A 21,020-nucleotide genomic window follows, 5' to 3' on the forward strand; every position below is an offset into this window, starting at 1 on the left:
AAAATTGATCCAAATTATCACTTTTTACGAATACAGAGTGCATTTCGTCCCTACGTTGTCTTAGACGACGACATGTTTGTCATGTGGCAGCTACCTAAGCTTTAACCTGGCTCCGCCCTCCTACGTGCTTCCGCTTATTTTTCATTTCGCTTCAGCAGTACGTCTGGGATGGCTCTATAGAGTTTCGTTTTCTCCTGCAAAAATCTGCAGGACCAATCAGCAAACAGATTGGGGTGGCTAAGAACGATGACGTTGAGGTCGTGCGTCAGTTTGAGTTGTAGTTCAGTAATGGCAGCGGAGAAAGACCTGAGAAAAGCTATTCGGTCCGTTGTTGCAAAACTGCCGTATATACAGAAGTTAAAGCCGGAGCAAGAACCAGGTTTGCTAACTTTTGTTTGTCTGATTATTCTGACTTGTTGTTTCCGGACGGTTTCGGTGCATAATATGTCACGACCACATGTTAGCGATTGGCTTTGGCAGATCCTGAGTGACTCTGGGCATATCCAATAGTTTTAAACTTCAACAATGAACCCTCCTTAACGGAAATAAAGAAATAAAGGTACAAAACTGTACCATACCTTTAGGCCTACATTGTTAGAAAAAAGTCAAAATATGTACCCTAGCTGTCAGTGGGGAAGCACCCTTTAAGAAGGTAATTGTATGGACCATTAGGTACAGATATGTACATTTTTAGTACCAGTATGTACCTTTGAAATACTAATATGTATTTTTGAGGTACTTATAAGCTCTCTTTGGTCCCAGTATGTACCTCTGATGTACTTAAATGAAATCCTTAGGTGCAAAGCTGTACTTTTTGAAAGGGTACAGCCCCAGTGACAGAAAAGGTACAGTTTTGTACCTTTATTTTTGAGAGTGTACTGTACCTTTAAATAGTTACCTAAAAATTATGTCAGATCAATATATATTTTTCCCTTTTTTTTTATTAACAAAGTTAACTTTGTTTTGTCAACTTATCAAAACGTAAAATATTAGGTTGAATTGACTTGCAAAACCAAATAGTTTTAACGTCATGGTGCTTTTTTACAATGTACAAATAGTTTAGAATCTAAAATATTTTGTATTATTTATATCATTTTATATCAATATTGTTTTAAAACCTTTAAAATCCCCAAACTTTTTTCCATGTTCTTTGATTTTACAGTACAGTATACATAAGTCAATGTAGACATCTATTTGCAGGTACAGTAGCATGTGCACAGGCTTCTTTCCCCCATAGCTTTTTACATCATATTGAGAGCGATCAATCAATAGTCATTAAAAATGGAATTCTAAAATGTCTCCCGTGTCTCGGCAGCAGCATGAATAAAACATGGCCCATAACGACATTTTCCATCAGCCTTCATCCCAAAACTGTGACACAGCACCTCTTCTTAAGTCTTACGCCCGTTTATACATACGTTAAGACGTGCTTTTTGAGTACTTTTTATTTGCCCTATTTGTGTCATCTGCGCTGTGTGGTTTTTAGAGAGTGTGAATATTTTTCGTCTTGTTCCCCCGGGATAATAAGGGAGGGTGCGAATCCATCCCTAGACCTCCCTTAGGGAGGATAACTCCCCTGAGAAGAACTATGAGAACATGTAACAGATTAGCTGACAGGAAAATCTTCAGAGTTGATGAAAGAAAGAAAGATTGTCCTGTTCCTTTTCTTTGTCCTCCAGGGACCGTCTCAAAACTCTCGTTGCTTCTCGCTGAATACAAAGTGGCAAAGACCATATTTTAATTATTTAATTATCACTTCTATATGTGGCCACAATTTTGAAAACAGAATAAGTTGTGACATGTAAACATAGAATTTCCTTGCCTTTTTGCATAGCCTACAATGTTAAAATGCTCAAATACTTAACTAAATTCTAACTGCTTGGAAACCTTGACTAACATTGTATGTGGACCTAAGAAGAGAGTGTAAAATGCAAATTCATTCATCTTGCTCCTCACACATACAAAACATCTGCTGAGCTATGGTAAGTGAAAATAACAAGCATCCAGGTGTCTAGATAAAAGCTCACTGCCAAACAAGAGAGAGAGAGGGTGTAATGACGATAGAAAAGAAAAAGTTCTGCTCTGCTTACGAGACCAGCAGCAACCACTGAGTCACACGATGATTCTCGATGTTTAAGCTTTCTCTTTCATCCTGCCTGCGGGGGCCGGGAATCAGAGTTCAACTTCACAGCAGCACACGAGCTGGCTAATCTATAACACGCGTACAGAGAGAAGGTCATTCTGACAGTGCATTTTTCCTTGTTTGTATTTGATCAGAATGACAGTAAAAATGTAAAATGGAGCTAATCAAGAACAAAATCAGATTACTGTGGGCGGGGCTACAAACAGATGAATGAGCGGGTCATCTGACAGATTACTGTGGGCGGGGCTACTAACAGATGAATGAGCGGGTCATCTGACAGATTACTGTGGGCGGGGCTACTAACAGATGAATGAGCGGGTCATCTGACAGATTACTGTGGGCGGGGCTACTAACAGATGAATGAGCGGGTCTTCTGACATATTACTGTGGGCGGGGCTACTAACAGATGAATGAGCTGGTCTTCTGACAGATTACTGTGGGCGGGGCTACTAACAGATGAATGAGCGGGTCTTCTGACAGATTACTGTGGGCGGGGCTACTAACAGATGAATGAGCTGGTCTTCTGACAGATTACTGTGGGCGGGGCTACTAACAGATGAATGAGCGAGTCTTCTGACAGATTACTGTGGGCGGGGCTACTAACAGATGAATGAGCTGGCCTTCTGACAGATTACTGTGGGCGGGGCAACTAACAGATGGATGAGCAGCACTTCTGACAGATTACTGTGGGCGGGGCTACTAACAGATGAATGAGCGAGTCTTCTGACAGATTACTGTGGGCGGGGCTACTAACAGATGAATGAGCTGGCCTTCTGACAGATTACTGTGGGCGGGGCAACTAACAGATGGATGAGCAGCACTTCTGACAGATTACTGTGGGCGGGGCTACTAACAGATAAATGAGCGGGTCTTCTGACAGATTACTGTGGGCGGGGCTACAAACAGATGAATGAGCGGGTCATCTGACAGATTACTGTGGGCGGGGCTACTAACAGATGAATGAGCGGGTCTTCTGACAGATTACTGTGGGCGGGGCTACTAACAGATGAATGAGCGGGTCATCTGACAGATTACTGTGGGCGGGGCTACTAACAGATGAATGAGCGGGTCATCTGACAGATTACTGTGGGCGGGGCTACTAACAGATGAATGAGTGGGTCATCTGACAGATTACTGTAAGCGGGGCTACTAACAGATGAATGAGCTGGTCTTCTGACAGATTACTGTGGGCGGGGCAACTAACAGATGAGAAGCGGGTCATCTGACAGATTATTGTGGGTGGGGCTACAAACAGTTGAATAAGTGGGTCATCAGACATATTACTGTGGACAGGCCTTTTAAACAGATGAATGAGCAGGTCATCTGACAGATTACTTTGGGTGGGGCTACAAACAGATGAAGACCAGGTCATCTGACAGATTAGGCTACTGTGGGCGGGGCTACAAACAGATGAATGAACGGGTCATCTGACAGATTACTGTGGACGGGGCTACTAACAGATGAATGAGCGGGTCATCTGACAGATTACTGTGGGCGGGGCTACTAACAGATGAATGAGCGGGTCTTCTGACATATTACTGTGGGCGGGGCTACTAACAGATGAATGAGCTGGTCTTCTGACAGATTACTGTGGACGGGGCTACTAACAGATGAAGGAGCGGGTCATCTGACAGATTAGGCTACTGTGGGCGGGGCTACAAACAGATGAATGAGCGGGTCATCTGACAGATTACTGTGGGCGGGGCTACAAACAGATGAAGAACGGGACATCTGACAGATTACTGTGGGCGGGGCTACAAACAGATGAAGACCGGGTCATCTGACAGATTAGGCTACTGTGGGTGGGGCTACAAACAGATGAATGAGCGGGTCATCAGAGAGATTACTGTGGGCAGGCCTACAAACAGATGAATAAGTGGGGCTTCAGACAGATTACTGTGGGCGGGGCTACCAACAGATGAGGGAGCAGGTCATCTGTAAGACTACCGTAGGTGGGGCTACTAACAGATGAATTAGCGGGTCATCTGACAGATTACAAACTGATAAAGGAGTGGGGCTTCAAATAGATTATGATGGGCGGAGCTTCTGTCATATTACTGTATGGCAGGTAATCTGGCATGTTATTGGGTGTATCTTCTAACAGATTACCATTTGTGGAATTTACAATTTTACTGGGCTGGGTTTGGGAACATTTTGGATCTTCTAAACATTTAATGAGTGGGGCTTTTAATAGATTGCTTTGTGCATAGCTTTTGACAGAATGCTGTTGGTGGGGCTTTTGACTGTGTTCCAGTCACTGTATTGAGTCTGTAGAAACGGCACTGCCAAAACTGTTTATTCTGTGAATGTGCAGTTGCACAGTGGATATGATCACACTGTCAGCAGTCAGGCGGTCTGTTGATTGATGTGCGTCTATGTGTGTGTCTGTACAAGATCATTAATTCCAACCAGGCTCAGACAATTGCATCAACAAATCCCATTTCAGCCTGTCGCGTTTGACCCCTAGTGAGAGAGCTGGCAGGGGAAAGACTGTTTGCGTGGATTAGAGAGATAAAATTGCACAGCACCAGAAGAAAAATTTTACGTTGAAACCCACACTGACCAGTTATAAAGGATATTCGAACAGACAGCGAACCGTTAGAGAGGAATAACTGATATTTATTCCAATTTTAGAGGGGATCGGGAGGCGTTTGTTGGAATAATATTGTTGTTATCACTTCACATGTCTCTGGGATATTAGGATTAGCGTTAGACAGATGAGATGCACGATGAGGCGCTCACTTTGAGCTCCACTCGCATTTTGAGAAACTCGGGAGTATCTCACCACAGGCAGGAGAATAGCGGTGCATAAATAAATATAAACCGTCAGTTTTTGTGAAGGAATTCATGCTTTCAAAATGCAAACGCACAGCCAACAGCCATCTTGAGTCAAATACACATATAAACATCCATCTAGCCACTTGGAAAGACCACTGTGTTTAGCCTAAAAGCAGTTTATGGCGATAAAGAACAATTGGTTCTCTCTCAGTCTTTCTCTTTCTCCATCAGTCTGGTTTCATTTTCATATCCTTCTCTCACTCTTTCTAATGGGTTCGCAAGCTGCGATGGTGGCGATGAAGATGAGCTGCACACCTTTGTGCATCCTGTTGTTTTCTTCTTTTAGGTAGAAAACAGCATTTGAATTCTGAACCACTCACCGCTGAAATGAAATGCTAATCTCTCCCCACGTTTCATTCTTTCCTGTTCTTAGTTGCTCTTTGGGCTCACCATATGCCGTGGCTTTCACAGAGCTCCAGGAAAACGGTCAAATTTCAGAAAAAGAGCACAACTTCTGGTCTTTAAAACGTAATTTGCTATTACACGTTAAATTGCATCACTTTAAATTGTAATTACACATGCCAATGTGTGTCTAATGAAGATTAGAAGCAGTTTTAACGCTGTATTTAATTTTGCATGTGTGCGGTTGTGTACGTGAGTGAGTGTGGATCTGCGATAATGTTTCTATTACTGGTTTGCCTTCATAAATATTAATGTAAAACATGCTGACCTTAATTCCAATTCTGTCTGCTGGCAAATCTCTCCTCGCTCACCCACTCATCTTTGTAACTTTGGGAGACAATGAAAGTAGACAGTGCTGATAAATCCTCTTTGCTTGTTTTGTCATAATGGATGAATGAATGGGTGGATAGTTGAACGAACAAACGTATGATAGATAGATAGACTAAAGAAAAACAAATCATTGATTTAGACACCTTTACAATGAACTAAAAATTCCTTTCAAAACCACATGAGCTTGATCTAAAGAAACTTTTAAAGCATGCTGTGAATCTTCATATAAACTCCAAGCATGAACAATCTTCCATCTCACTTCCACATCTAATTGCTAAGAGTGTTTCTCTGCTCTCAAACAAAGCATGTCTTGCCCTATTCACAGCCATAGAGAGTGTTATTCATCTGAACGCGTTTATGAACAGACTAACTGTTTGTTTGTTTGTTATACATCCAGAAAAAATACACCCCGTAATACCCTGTATCTCATAAGTATCCCAGGAGTACGAATGCACATTAACTGGACCTTCCTCGGTGTATGGATGTGTATGTGTGTGTATATGTCTATGTGGGTCTCAGTGTGTGTGTTCTGTTTCCTAAATGATATCTTCTGCATGCTCAGATGCTCCTGAGCGGGTGGCGACACCCCCAGAGGAAAATGATTGACAGCTTGGCAGTGATAGCAGGAGCTATGCTGTGAGCAGAGAACGTTGAGGAGAGCAAATGGAAAGAGAGAGAGAGAGAGAAGTCTAGAAAGAATGTAAGATGATATTTATAGGAAAGAATTGCAAGGAATTCAGCTGGACCTCCATCTTAAAGTTTCACAGGAAATGAAATTTTGTATGTGGTAGGCTACTTGTCTTTGAATCTACAACTGTAAATCGGCGAGTGAACGAGAAATGGTTTGCATTCTGTGTTAATCCAGTTGTTTTGACGTGTTAAATAAGAGCAGGGTTGGAATATACTCCATATTATTTAATGTGCAAACCAGAAATTAAGCTTTGTTTTTTGCACAGGCCTACTAAAGGGTTAATGGTGCCACATGGTGATCAACGGTAAAAATGACAAATTTTACCTCTTTGCAAAAGGAAAAATCACCAACAATCAAGAATGCATAATAATAAGGTTTCATGGATCTGCATAATCTCCATAAATGAAGGGGAAAAAATAACATCTGATGCTGCACAAAAACGAAAAATGCATCAAAGGGGAGCTGGATTTTAATAAGCCACAGCGGGGAAAATAAGTATTTGACACCGTAAGCATTTTTAGCAGTAAGGGGATTTCTAAGTGGGCTATTGACACAAAATTTCCACCAGATGTAGCCATCAAGCCAAATATTGAATTCATAGAAAGAAATCAGAACATTTAAGTATACAAGTTGAATCATAATAAATAAAGTGAAATGACTTTTGACTGTAACTTTCTGTCATGTAACTTTGTGTTCAATACTTATTCCCTGTGTCATTTCATTTTATTTATTATGACTCAATTTGTATACTTAAATGTTCTGATTTCATTGTATTAATTTAACATTTGGCTTGATGGCTCTATCTGGTGGAAATTTTGTGTCAATAGCCCACTTAGAATTTCCCCGCTGTATTTTTTCATATGCTTGCAGAGAATGGTTTACCAAAACTAAGTTACTGGGTTGATCTTTTACACATTTTCAAGTTTGATAGAAGCACTGGAGACCAAATTATAGCCCTTAAACATGGAAAAGTCCCCTTTAATGTATAAAAAGTGCATGTTCGTATTATCCAACTCATGCAATGATAATAATATGCAATAGAAATATTAAATGTATGTTAACATGCTACTCCGAAATGTGATAAATTAATAGGCTTAAGTTTGTATTGTATTGTAAGTGCATCTATAGACAGAGTCATGTGCATAAGCTTATAAATGTAAAATCCATTAGCGTGAAACAAAACAAAACCCAATCTGTTGTTCTACTAATGGAGTTTTTAAGCATTTGTATATGAGAAAGGAGAAACCTTTGATAAATGTCTCACCCACAATACTATACATCAAAACTTTAACATAATTAAGAAGCTTTCCATTTTATAAACACATAAAATGAACCCATCACAAAAAACACAGGAGGAAATAACTTTGAAGCTTATTTTCCATGACACATTCAGCAAAATCGGGACTCAACTTTATAAGAGTCAGATTTTCAAAGTTTTATACAGTTTTGGATGTTTGAAAAGATCGAGGCAGATTTCAAGAGCGTTCCAAACACGCTGATATGCGTCAGTGACTGGAAATAATGAATGCAACCCAACACCGCCTTCACTTCAACTAAATTTTTCTATTGAAAGAATTTTTTTAAAAAGAAAGCTGCATCGTTCTGCTTCAGAACCGGTGCATTCAACAATACTTCAAATTCTGACTGTAACTTTGTAAAGTGTGAAGAGATTTGAAACAGTTTCATCTTTGTTATTCAGCAAATGTCAATGTCACTCTTACCTGCTTTTCCCAGGTGCCAAAGAGGTAAATGCCAGTGGCAGGACGTTCACGGTAAAGAGTTCCCTAAAGCTCCAGGTGGACAGAAATGATGATGGCGTGGCTTATACCTGTAAAGTGGACCATGTGGCCCTGACAGCTACGCCACAGCAGACCACAGAGGTGTTGGAGGTTCACTGTAAGTACAGCAGGGCCTTGACTCATCTTGTGATAAAATTATCCATATTCCTTACTATAGACCTTTTCATACCTTTTAAAACATGTTCATGTCATTTTTAATAAATAGTTACGCATCAAGTAAAACACGTTAACTTTTTCCCCCCCAGCGTTTTTAAAAAAAAGTTGCCAGCCGGCGTCAGCATTATTTATCATTTTCACAAAAGTTAAATGGCTTTCAGAAAATGTTCTTCTTTAAATATATAAACATACAATAATATATCAAATTAAAAAACAGAGCCTCTGTTTTCAAACAAAAAAAAACCTTTTTCATCCTACATTGATTTATTCTCTTTTTATGACCTCTCAAATATTTCTTCAAAAATACAAATTTTTTACAAAAAGCTGAGATAATTACATTTTTGTGAAAAGACTTTTGATAGAGATCAGATTCAGAGCGAAAACATACAAAGAGCTTGAACTGTTTGCCCTAAGGGAATACTTCAGGGTTTTATAAGTTGGGTAAGAGCACCACCTGGTGGATAATAGCAGAAATATGGATTGGTGGAAATATTCGTCAATGGCAGGGAATCGTTTTCTCTTAATTGACAAGTTAAATCGTCAGTGGCGTGGAAAGAGTTAATACCTTAAATACAATTAGATACATCTAAATCTGAATGCCCTGCAAATCATATGCAGGGCTCGAAAGTGCGACCAATTCGGTCGCACATGTGCCCTAATTTTTCAATGGTGCACCTTAAAAAAATATTAGGTCGCACCAGTGCGACCAGCCGTTCGACGGATTAAAAGTCTCTACAACTCTCTGTCTCTGAAAGTCTCCCTCCATAAATACAAATTTATAACTCAAACATTACTGTCATTATAGGATTTTCTGAATAAAATAAAGGTCAAAAACTGAATCTTAAATCTTAACGCTTTTTAATGCTTTATAGTTTTTTTGAGGTAAGTACATTTAAACTCACAGTAACTTTGAATTAATGTAAATAAAGAACTCTTTGGGTGCTTGTAAAACTGTGGAGTTAAATGCGATGTGGTCAAAATTTTGGGTGCACCTAACTTTTGTTCTGGTGCACCTAAGAAAAAAAGTTAGGCGCACCAGTGCAACCAGTGAAAAATGTTAGTCTCGAGCCCTGATATGGTATGCATAAAATATGTCATGCATGCAAAAGATTATTCTTGATTATTACAGTAAAAAATCATAAAGTTACCCTCAGATTTAATAAATATTCATTGCTTTCTGTCTGTCTCACAGATGCACCACGTGTGGAGATCAAACACTCCTTAACCATCCCACAGGAGGGACAGTACCTGAAACTGGAATGTGTATCCAAAGGAAATCCATCGTAAGCATCCGCAGTTTATTGGCATTTTGACGAATTATAATGTTTGCAAAGAGCTTTGGGAAGATTCATTTCACCAAGTAGGGAATGGCCCTGTGGGCAGGCCTACGGCTAGTGCCTCCTAACCATCATACTTGAATTAATGTGATGATTTGAATGGGATTCTGTTGAAATTAAACAGCTAGGAATATATAAACATAAATTGGAGGAAACTGAAGCACTTAGAATCACAACACTACTTACAAAATAAGCCCAAATAATAGTTTATTTGAAGAAAAAAAAATTGAGATCACTGAAAATCTAAATGTAAGTAGCTTTTAGGCATTTTGTATGTAATCTTGCTTTTCTAAAGACTTTTCTAAAGATCAGTAAATAATACGTAAAAATTGGAAACGTGTCAAAGGCGCTGTTGTAGCTTTATGGCACATGTTGTCCTTTCATTGATTTTTGCATTAGCTTCATTAAGCTATAGAAGAACACTGACTACATTTGTACATTATTCGAAGCTAAAGGTCAATGTCGTTTGTTCAGGCCAGATCCAGTGCTCTGGACTAAAGATGGAGGTGAACTGCCAGATCTGGACCGCATGATCGTTGAAGGACGAGAACTTACCTTCACGTCACTGAACAAAACAGACAACGGCACCTACCGCTGTGAAGCCAGCAATCATCTGGGCACCAATCACGCTGAATATGTGCTGTTTGTTTATGGTGAGTGACAGATGTATTACATTAACATCTCTGTTGTGCTAACAGAGCTCTTGCTGTTGTCTCGGAAAGCATCTGCATGTTCGGCTAATCAAACGACAGTGTTTCTACCCTGCTGTTTTGAAGGCTTTGAAAGCGAAAGTTTGTTGGTTTGACGTATACATTCATTTTATGAAAATCTATAATTGTCTCTAAAGGGAAAAAATGTGTTGGAGTGATTGGGGTAAGATGTGTCAGTGGATAAACTACACTTTAACTCATTCCCCGCCAGCCTTTTTTTTTTAAAAAAAGTTGCCCACCAGCATTTTTTGCGATTTTCACAAAATGCCTCCCAGGAAAATTTCTTCTATAAATATATAAACATACAAATATATCAAGTGAAAGAACAGACCCTCTGCTTTCAAACAAACAATAAACAAACAAAAATAACGGGAAAAAAAACTTTTCATCCTATCTATATTTTTTTCCACTGCTTATAAACTCTTAAATATGGGTATTTTTATTAAAAAATTAAAAATAGCAAAAAGCTAAAATAATTGCATTTTTGTGAAGGAATTTTGTTAGAGATCAGGGGCCCCATTTATAAAATGCTGCGTAAAACCATTCTACATTTGATCTTACAATCATTTATTAAAAATGCGTACGTGTGATTCATAAACCGAACGTATACATGCAGAAAAGGCTATAAATCGCAAATTAACTTAAACTTTTGCACAGCCGAGCAGTTTCAGATCTCCGCCTTTAAACGATGCCTAAATAATGTCATAGACTAATAAAAAAACGCTTGTCAATGTTTAAATCCTGTACGAGCGGCAAGAATGGCTTTTATTTCCAAAAACCTGCAGCAATCGGATAAGCAAAAGTGCGTAGGTCTGCTCAGACCCTGACGTGGCGCTAATCACTTTTCCACTTTAAAAACAGTTTTTATAAATATGACTTTGCTGTGAATTTTTGCGTTCACTTTTCCACGTCAAAATTTTTTTATAAATATGGACATTGCCGTGAATTTTTGCGCACACTTTACGATCAAATCTGTGCTTACACACGCTTTATAAATTAAGCCCCAGATTCAGAACTACTATCAAAACATACACAGAGTTTAAAATTAGTTAATTGTTTTGCTTCAGTTTTTATAAATTGGGTCAGTGCGCCATCTAGTGGATAATGGCGCTATTACAGATGAACATAAAACCTCATCAGGAACACGTTTTTTATGCAAATGTTTTCTCTTAATTGACGAGATAACTCGTCAATGGCGGAACAAGTTAAAGCCCTTTACACAGATTCCAGAAAATACAAAACGTTTAGGATTTGTCCCTGGATCATTTCATTTTTGTTCATTCAATCTGAAAAGTAACTCTCTTGTCATTTCAGTGGATAGCGGGCACCCTGAAATATAATTAGGCATATAAGTTTCACCTCCATTTCTCTTTGCCAAGAGGGCACCTTAAGTAAAGGGCGACACAGCTTACCCCACTCTCTCCAAACCACATCCTCCATGACTTATTTTAAAGTGATCGAGTTGCACTACCCACATAACAGCAAAGCCTGATGGGTCTCCACACCCTGAGGTTCAGAGGCTACCCTGCGTCCACATCTGCCATCTCTTTCATCAGAGGCAGCTGTGCGGATACGCTCACAGGCACAGGACGGATATGACTGTGGGCATGGAGAGGAAGAGGCAGACAGCATCTCTCCATCACTCCCCTTCTTTCCATTCTTGACTCTGAAGCCCTCCAGGCACCGAAACACTTTCTCACCCTTTTAGTTCCAGAAGTTTCTTCTCTTTCTCACTTTCCGTTCTTCTACGTCGGCTTTTGTCTCTTCTCCCAGGGCATCTTAAGAAGATTTAATTAGCCGTTATGGTGCAGTGTAGGGGTCCAGCCATTGGCTCATTGAAATGTCAAGACTCTGTAACAACAAGGAGAACCAAAGCTCTTAATGATGTTGATGTAATAAAACTGACACCTTCTCTGTAGGAATAAAAAGCTAATTGGGTGTCACAAATATAAAGCACCTTGTCTGAATTAATTACTGTCTTTCTAAATGGCAAAACATGATGCAGTCCTTCAACCAGTGATTAGCGCAAAATCAGAACGATATAATGGGCGCTGTCCTTCATTACCAGAACGTATTTTTTTCTTATTTAACTTAAAATATCTCGTTCAATATGCAGCCAGTCACTTGATATTCCACGCGGAGGGCTGCCATGTCAGTCAGGTACTTGAGAAAGGTATAGTCAATATTATTTTCAAATCTCACCCTTAATTAAAAATGGGCCATGACATTTAAATAAGATATTAGAGCAGGCCAATAGTATCTACAGTGTTTGAATAGGTAATAACACTTTATTAAATCACCATCTCCTTGAATAATCAAGACACCAAATTGTCCATGCATTGTTGTAAGAAAGTACTTTCTGATTATACTTCAAAAAAAATTAAAATACTTTTTACGCAATAATATTACTTTTCTGAAGTAACGAGTAAAGTAACACTTTACTATATAAATGTAGACATTAATATTTGAGTTACTTTTTTAAAAAAGTAATGCGAGTTACTTTTCAGTTTTATGAATTCAATTTAAAAATAAAATAATGTACTGAATTAAACTGAACATATTAACGTAGAATTAAGCACTCTGTGCACCTGAGCGGGAACAGTTTGAGTCAGAAAAGGAGATGGCAGGCAAGAGCTATACATTTTTGCGATCATAAAAAAACCTGCAAGGCCTGAAAGAGATCAAGCCTCAGCCAAATAAGAAAAAGTAACGCAAAAGTAACGCAAAAAAATAACGTAAGCATTACTTTCCATGAAAAGTAACTAAGTAACGCAATAAGTTACTTTTTTGGGGAGTAAGTTAATATTGTAATGCATTACGTTTAAAAGTAACTTTCCCCAACATTGTGCATGACCATATTCGACATTCCTAATCCAACCCCATACCTAAACCTAACCCATTAGCAGGAGTTTATTGAGGCAAAAGTCATAGTTTAAAACCAATATGTGCTCCCCTTACTAAAGTGTTATCCAAACAGAGAGTTCCACCCCAAAATGTGTTGTGTTTGCAGGATATTCAACCAATCAGAGACCAATCAGATCACTTCAGCTTGGTTTAAAAAAAATATTTGTTTAACATACAGTATGCGTCTTTGACTATTCCTATTCCATATTTTTTGCCATGTTCTTACCTCAACTTAGACAAATTAATAAATTTTTTATTTAAAAAACCTTTAATAAACAAACTTATACATTTCAATGGGTGCACTTAATCTTTGTACGTCGTGTCGGGAATGTGTTAGCATTTAGCCTAGCCCTATTCATTCCTAAGGATCCAAACAGGAATGAAAATAGGGAAAACATGGAAGTGTTTGGTGGCTTCTAAAATCATCCTTGTTTGGATCCTCAGAAATGAAAGGGGCTAGGCTAAACGCTAACACATTCACGATGCGCTGTACAAAGAATAAGTGAGCACATTGAAAAAAGATAGATATGTATTAATTTGTCAAAGTTGAGGTAAGAACATAGTAAAATATTGAAAACAATGGTGTTTTCCTTTAAATCCACCCATAACACCTTAGCAACTACATAGGGACACCCTGACAACAACCCTAACATCAAACACTGCTCATTTTCTTCATAAAATGTGCACGTATGCCTGTGACCCGCTGTTTACTAATGTCTGATCCTGAAACCAGTAGTGTGTCTAATTTTCAGGCAGCCGTAGTTGTTTGCCGATGTAATTCTGAGCTATCAGTTGGATTACTCTGCTTGTCTGCTGGACTCCATTAGTGCAAAGGCAGACCGGTGATTTAGCTTATCAACTCTCCTCTACCGTCCTTATCACCGTGGCAAGCGTGCTTTACGCATGCAAAACAGCTGCCAGTCTTAAGCTGATTGTGAAGGCCGGAATAAAGTGAGAACACTTTGGCTATTCCCTAAATAGGATAACGAAATCTATAAGATCCTTAAGGTAGAGTAATGTACCAAAAAAGATACAGCATTGTATTATGTTTAGTATACCTGTGTAAAGGTACAAAATGGAAACCGCAGTTTTGTTCGTTTAATTCCGACAGTGTGCGATTAAAGTTGTTTAGTGGCTTCAGCATGAACATTTCTGCTAGTTAGTGTCTTCTGTAGCATCTGGTCTTTTACATTTTTAAAGATGCGCTAATATTGAGCTCTTGCATCAGGTACCCTGATGGCTTTAGCACAGTTTATTACGGAGAACAAAAAGCTTGTTATTGTGATCGTGTTGACGCTTACGACGATTCATCAAATATTTATGCATTTCTCCTTGCGTGCGGCTTAGTTTTTTTAGCATTTTGAGAGCCAAACTGTCACTTTGCTATCATCAGGAATGCCTTGAAATATTATACACAAACCAAACAGCCATTATCTGTAAACATCATAAACAACGACATGCATTTATTGAGCGGCATGTGCACCGTACAGTTTATTTCAGTTGTTTTGTATGTGTGCATCGTTGAATTAAACCCATTTGGTTTTTATTTGCATTTTTGTGTCAGCACATTATTCATTGTGTTGTAAGCAACTGTTTCATTGTTATAATGTTTTCTTTCCCTTGATGTTTTGTCTTATTGTTTTATGTTTACGTTTTTATTGTTGTTTGTTACGTATGACAGATGCCCCCACAACACCGTCACCATCCACAGCTCCCCTTGCACCCACCTCCCCAGACACTACAGGTCCCTTAGGCTCCAAGCACCTCAAACCTGCTATCACCGGTAAGAGAGGAACAGTTCAGTACAGTACAACCCCACTGCCCTTCCTCATTGTTTCCTCGCACACCTCCTTTTCCGTAAGCCTATCCTAGTTTCACCAATCTGGTTTTCAAGGACTGAGGTGTACAGCTCCAGGGACACTCACATGCTGCATCTGAACAGAAGTGGTTTGAGAGCTTTCGTACCTCTGCACCTTTGTGTCTTCTGTTTAGATCCTGTCTCTTTCCCTGCTTCCTCTGTCTACACGTCTGTTGCATCTCACTTGTGTCCGTCTTACCTTTGACATGAGCTCTATTTTGGTCATTCTGCATTTCTTTATAACAAGAAAATGTTTACCAATAAATGAAAACTCTCATTTACTCTCATGTTGTTTCAAGCATGTACTGTTTGCTGTTGTTTATGTCAAATTAAAACTACAGTATATCCAGCGATAGTATGCTGTCCAAAAAAGCATTTCCTATAGTATTTTTATAGGTTTCCAGTAGGGATGCTAAACAATTAATCGCGATTAATCGTTAGCAGAATAAAAGTTTTTGTTTACATCATATGTGTGTAAACTGTGTAGAATAAATATGTATATATATAAATATGAACACATTCATGTATAATTTTAAGAAAAAAAAAGTATATATTAAGTATTTATATTTATATATAATATAATTTATACATAAATATACAAATGTATATACACATGTAAACATTTCTAAAACATATACATGCATGTGTGTACATTTATTTATACAAAGTTATTATACACAGTTCACACACATATATGATGTAAACAAAAACTTTTATTCTGCTAACGATTAATCGCGATTAATTGTTTAGCATCCCTTGTTTCCAGTCAAAATATTAAAACAATATTAAATTGTTTGAAAATCCAAACACAAGCAGACTGACTCCACAAGAAGTTTTCATGCAAAGTTATTGTCAAACTTATGATGCAACTTGTAATTTCATGCATTTTGTGTTTAAACAAACCCCGTTTCAGCTATTTTTGAACAAAATGTTCCAGACATTGTCTCTCTATTGAGGAAAGTTTCTCTGCAAGGTTGTGGTGATGAAATAACCGAGCTTATTTCTCTAAATGCATTAGCAGCTCCTCTTTCTCTCTGCGATCAATGGGGGCGTACCAGCACAGAATTTCCGGCCTCATCGTTCCGTCGGCCTTAATGGGAATAATAAGTCTTCTGAGAAGAAGCGCGGGGCTCAGACGATGCCATCAGCGTGTCTCCCGTCCCCGTTAAATCTGCCAAATGCGTTTTTATGGCTTGCAAATTAGCTGTGACCTTATGAAGCTGAAAGGTTGTATAAAGTACTGGGGATGCTGAGAATTTTAAAATATTTACAGCTCACTTTTCATAATCAGCATGAAAGCGCCCTCCTGCAGACCCCCACGCCATTATTGTCCCACAGAGACACTTTTACAAGGATAATGATTGGTCATGGCTTTTGTCTGTGGATAGGGAGAGGAGAGTGCAGAAATGTATCCGTTTTAGGGTTCATTAGCAAGAGAGAGGGGAAAACAAAGCACAGCAGTTTTGCTGAATTATAGCGTAACGTTTTGTTTTAAACTTGTCCAGAGTCTGCCAAAAATTTCCCAGTTTAATTGGATTTAACTCGAGGACATAAGCACAAAAGGGAAAACTGCGGAAGTACTGAAGTTTTTGTGTTGTTTTGAAATTCGTTGGCAACATGAAAACAATACTTTTCTTTCCGCCGAATCCAATCCGTTGCGGATTCCTCGAAGCCCCTTTGTCAAATAAGAGACATTATACATGGTTAGCAGCTTGCCTCCTGTTTGGAATCTCCCAGTATGGAGAGGAACATATGTTTGTTGAAGCGTTGACCAGAATCCAAGCAATTACCCAACATGGGAGTATAATGGTCAGACATGGCCTGTCAGTTGTGGGCTGGATTCGGCCTTGTTCACGGGCTATAGTCCCAGTAAGAACCAAACAAATGAGCAATCCTCGGAGAGTCATTTGCAACTTCTAACAAAGCCAGGAAAGCTTTGTTGATCTAATTTGTGTTTTAAGAGAAGGGCAAACAATGTTTGGGATTCTTAAAGGGTTAGTTCATTCAAAAATGAAAATAATGTCAGTAATGACTCACCCTCATCTCGTTCCAAACTCGTAAGACCTCTGTTCATCTTTGAAACACAGTTTAAGATGATTTAGATTTAGTCTGAGAGCTTGTTGACCCTTCATTGAAAATCTACATACTGTATACAGTCCATGTCCAGAAAGGTAATAAAAACATCATCCAAGTAGTCCATGTGACATCGGTGGGTCAGTTAGAATGAGTTGAAGCATCGAAAATAAATTTTGGTCCAAAAATGACAAATATTACGACTTTATTCAGCATTGTCTTCTCTTCCGCATCTGTTGTGAAGCGCTTGCATGACACTGAATTCACGTGACTGCAGTGACGCGGCTGATGTGTTATCCTCAGACATGTTTGTGAAGTTTTTTTCTTTTTCAAACTTACAGCGTGCGTCTCCCTCCAACTGTAAACGAAGTTCGGGCGCACAAAAAAAAAAACACTGGGGGCACCAGATAACACGTCAGCCGTGTCACTGCAGTCATGTGAATTCAGTCTCGTGCACGCAGTTCACAACAGAACCGTAAGAGAAGACAACGCTGAATAAAGTTGTAAATTTGATTATTTTTGGACCAAAACGTATTTTCTATGCTTCAACAGATTCTAAATGACCCACTGATGTCAAATGGACTACTTTGATGATGTTAATATTATCTTTCTGGACATGGACTGTATACCGTACATAGATTTTCAATGAAGGGTCAGCAATCTCTCAGACTCAATATAAAACATCTTAAACTTTGTTCCGAAGATGAACGGCGGTCTTATGAGTTTGGAACGACATGAGGGTGAGTCATTAATGACATATATCCCTTTAAGTTTATTCGGAAATTAGGTGAAAACATTTGCACTATTCATGTTTGATGCTACCAAGGCTTGAGATCAGGGGTTGGGTTGGGTTCCACACCAAATTTTTATAGTCAACTCGGATGTGCGTCATTGCTTGCGCTATACAAGTGCCCACTACAGTTGAAACACTTAAAATAAGTTTAAATGGGACGCACTAACTCCTTGATCACATTGCTTTACGACGTAAAAGCACCCAGATATCAATTTGAAAACTTGCACACAAAGGGCAAGTTGCTGGTGTTACATCACAATCGAGGTGCATTGTGGTCTATGGTGCAGTCTGGAGTATACTCGGAAAGCAGACTTGCTCCCTTGGTCAAAATCAAGGGAACAAGGGTGTGTCCATATAAACTTATTTACAAAGTGGAATGCAGCATTCCCCTGAGAGTGAGAACACACCCAGTGTGTTTTTTATTCATGTGGCGATGTGCAGACCGATAGGAATATGACATCAAAACATTTCAACAGCAATTTAAGAGATTTTGAAACCCTCTTGCGGTACGTTGATGTCCTACCCCAACTGTTCTATACAACGTTACGTAATGTCGAAAACACTTAGCAATACCAGTTCTCGAAGTATTTTCAAATACCAGTTTGTCGCTGGTTGCGACAAAAACTCTGTTTAGCATGGAGGAGATGGTAAGCTTTTATCACTAGTTGCTTTATTACATGCCAAGTGCTTAGGTTACAACCTTAGACATCATTTATCCTGTATCCGGTCCTTAATAAACTGATTAAATTGATTTTAACTACATATCAATAAACATTTCAGAATGATCGATCTTAACCCCAAGAGAGGCGCTAAATGATCCTCTGAAATGAAAAGGCTCTTCCTCTCAGGGTCTGCCAGAGGACACCGGTAAAAACCTGCTCTGTTTAAACGAATAAGAGAAGTTTTAGCCTCCGAGTCCCTCGAGGGTCAGTTAAATATTGAGACGGCACTCCTGACCGCTCGCCTCTCTCCCCTCGCTGAAAGAGATAGAACACAGGAAGAATTAAAATGTAATGCAAAAGGTCTTTTTCCTCAGTCAAGCAGCGCGGTTATTGATGATCTGTCAAATTAAGTCATGTCGGGGGAAGACTTATGGTAACAATTTTAAAATAAAACAGAAAGGGAAAAAGAAAAATCATTAAACCCCGCCACTGAATATGAATTACGAATAAGTCTCTCCTCATTCGTTTCGTTTCGGTGAAAGGAGACACTTAAAGTAATCCTCTGGAACCATTGAGCTGCTTACATTTGTCCTGCTATTTCCCAGAATTCCTTGCAGATCAACTTTTTAATGGCCTAATGATGAAACGTTGCATAGTGTAATGTCTGTGCACCTTCCACAACACAAATGTGTGAATCATTTCAATCCAATGTCTCTCAGTGGATAACACCTGCATTTGTTTTCGCCTTCACTTGATTTGGGTCTCTCTTCACGCCCACCTTTTTTAACCACAATTATAAGCTGTAATTTGTTTTGAAAATCTAATTAAACTGTGCCGACCAACTCGGATGCCCCGGTGGCCCGGCTTGGCTTAAGTTCAGCTCTCGTGAGCGTCCGGTATGTAAATCACCCCTCACGGGTCATTTCCGACGGTGCTGTGTTGTGCTGAGGGATGTAGAAGACAGACAAGAACCAAATTGCTGTTTTCTTTCCATGTACACGAAAGCGGAAGGAACGGTTGATTCGGCTGTACATCAAGCCCCAACATTGACCCACAACTCACAGTCTCTTTAGCTTCCGCCTGGTAGAAATTCAGCTGTTTTCATTAGACACCATCCATTTCCATTAAGCTCAGAAAATGGGGAATAATTGGTTAATTAAACCGTGCATTAAGCCACTGTTTTTATCTTTATTTGGTCCTTAAATGTTTTTTTTTAATTGGCTAGGTTTTGGTGCTGCTGGTAGGTCATGATGCCCTTAAAGGAACAGTTCAACAAAAATTCACAAAAAGCGACAAGTAAAAAATTAAAGATTTAAAGAAAATCACAGAAAAAGCATTGAATACATAGTCCGTAAGATTTGTGAGGTTTCTGAAGCCATACGACTCCTTTGTTTGCTTCTGTACTGACACTCGCGGGACGTGCCATTCATCTGTTCCTCAAACAAAACTCTTGAACAGATTCAGAAGACTAAAATGTGTTATGTGAAAGTGACAACCGAAGGCCTATGTATATAGAAAAAGAACAGGAACAGTATAAATCTCCCAAAAACAAAAGTTATTCGTTTGCCCTACCAGATATAAAGGACACCGCCATTTTCATTATCTGGGAAAACCGCCAATGCTGGGGTGAAAGTATAGTTTAAATAGTTTGAGCGAGACAATAAAATACTCGTAAAACATTCATAGGATGTTTTATTAACCTGTTCTGCTGGCCTTTGGGTATAGCTGCACAGGAGAAATTATGTAGTAAAAATGATCAAAGTGGCAAATATATCTAATGAATATATATATCTAATGTATATAGAGATATATTTATGAATTTCTGCCTCACTAATGGCACCAACGTAATGACACAAGTTAACCTAATGTTGCTATATTAGCCTGGTGGTGATGTCCTAAAACATTAAACTAGCCCTGTGTCCCAATTTAAATACTATTAGTCCTATATAATAATCAAATTAAGATTTAAAAAGATCCTCAAATACAGTACTTACTTTTATGGCATACAGTAGTAGGCAAATTGGGATGCAGCCCATGGGTCTACAAGGTTGTTCCTGGAGGACACCTGTGCTGCATTTTAATTCCAACTTTACTTTAACACACCTGGCTCTAATTTTTACCTAGCAAAAAACTTGATTAGCAGGTTCAGGTGTGTTTAAAGGGATAGTTCGGCCAAAAATTATATTAAACCCATGATTTACTCACCCCCAAGCTGTCCGAGTTGCATATGTCCATCATTTTTCAGACAAACACATTTTCGGATATTTTAGAAAATGTTTTAGATCTTTCAGTTGATTAAATGTAATGTTACGGGGTCCACCCAT

General features: G+C 38.9%; 1 protein-coding gene across 4 annotated transcripts in view; it reads left to right on the forward strand.

Moving 5' to 3' along the window:
• The window catches only part of cadm2a (cell adhesion molecule 2a), a 679,060-nt gene that overhangs the window by 645,653 nt on the left and 12,387 nt on the right, over positions 1–21,020 (forward strand). For 3 of the 4 annotated variants that reach the window (XM_065290674.1, XM_065290676.2, XM_065290675.2), the window contains 4 exons: positions 8,139–8,300; positions 9,552–9,642; positions 10,171–10,349; positions 14,992–15,093. In XM_065290674.1, coding sequence (XP_065146746.1) covers positions 8,139–8,300; positions 9,552–9,642; positions 10,171–10,349; positions 14,992–15,093 — 534 coding nt within the window. The remainder of the gene's footprint in view (positions 1–8,138; positions 8,301–9,551; positions 9,643–10,170; positions 10,350–14,991; positions 15,094–21,020) is intronic. The other variant, XM_065290677.2, reaches the window with a different exon arrangement.

This window comes from Paramisgurnus dabryanus, chromosome 10 (genome assembly GCF_030506205.2).
Source record: "Paramisgurnus dabryanus chromosome 10, PD_genome_1.1, whole genome shotgun sequence".
In the NCBI taxonomy this organism is placed as follows: domain Eukaryota; kingdom Metazoa; phylum Chordata; class Actinopteri; order Cypriniformes; family Cobitidae; genus Paramisgurnus; species Paramisgurnus dabryanus.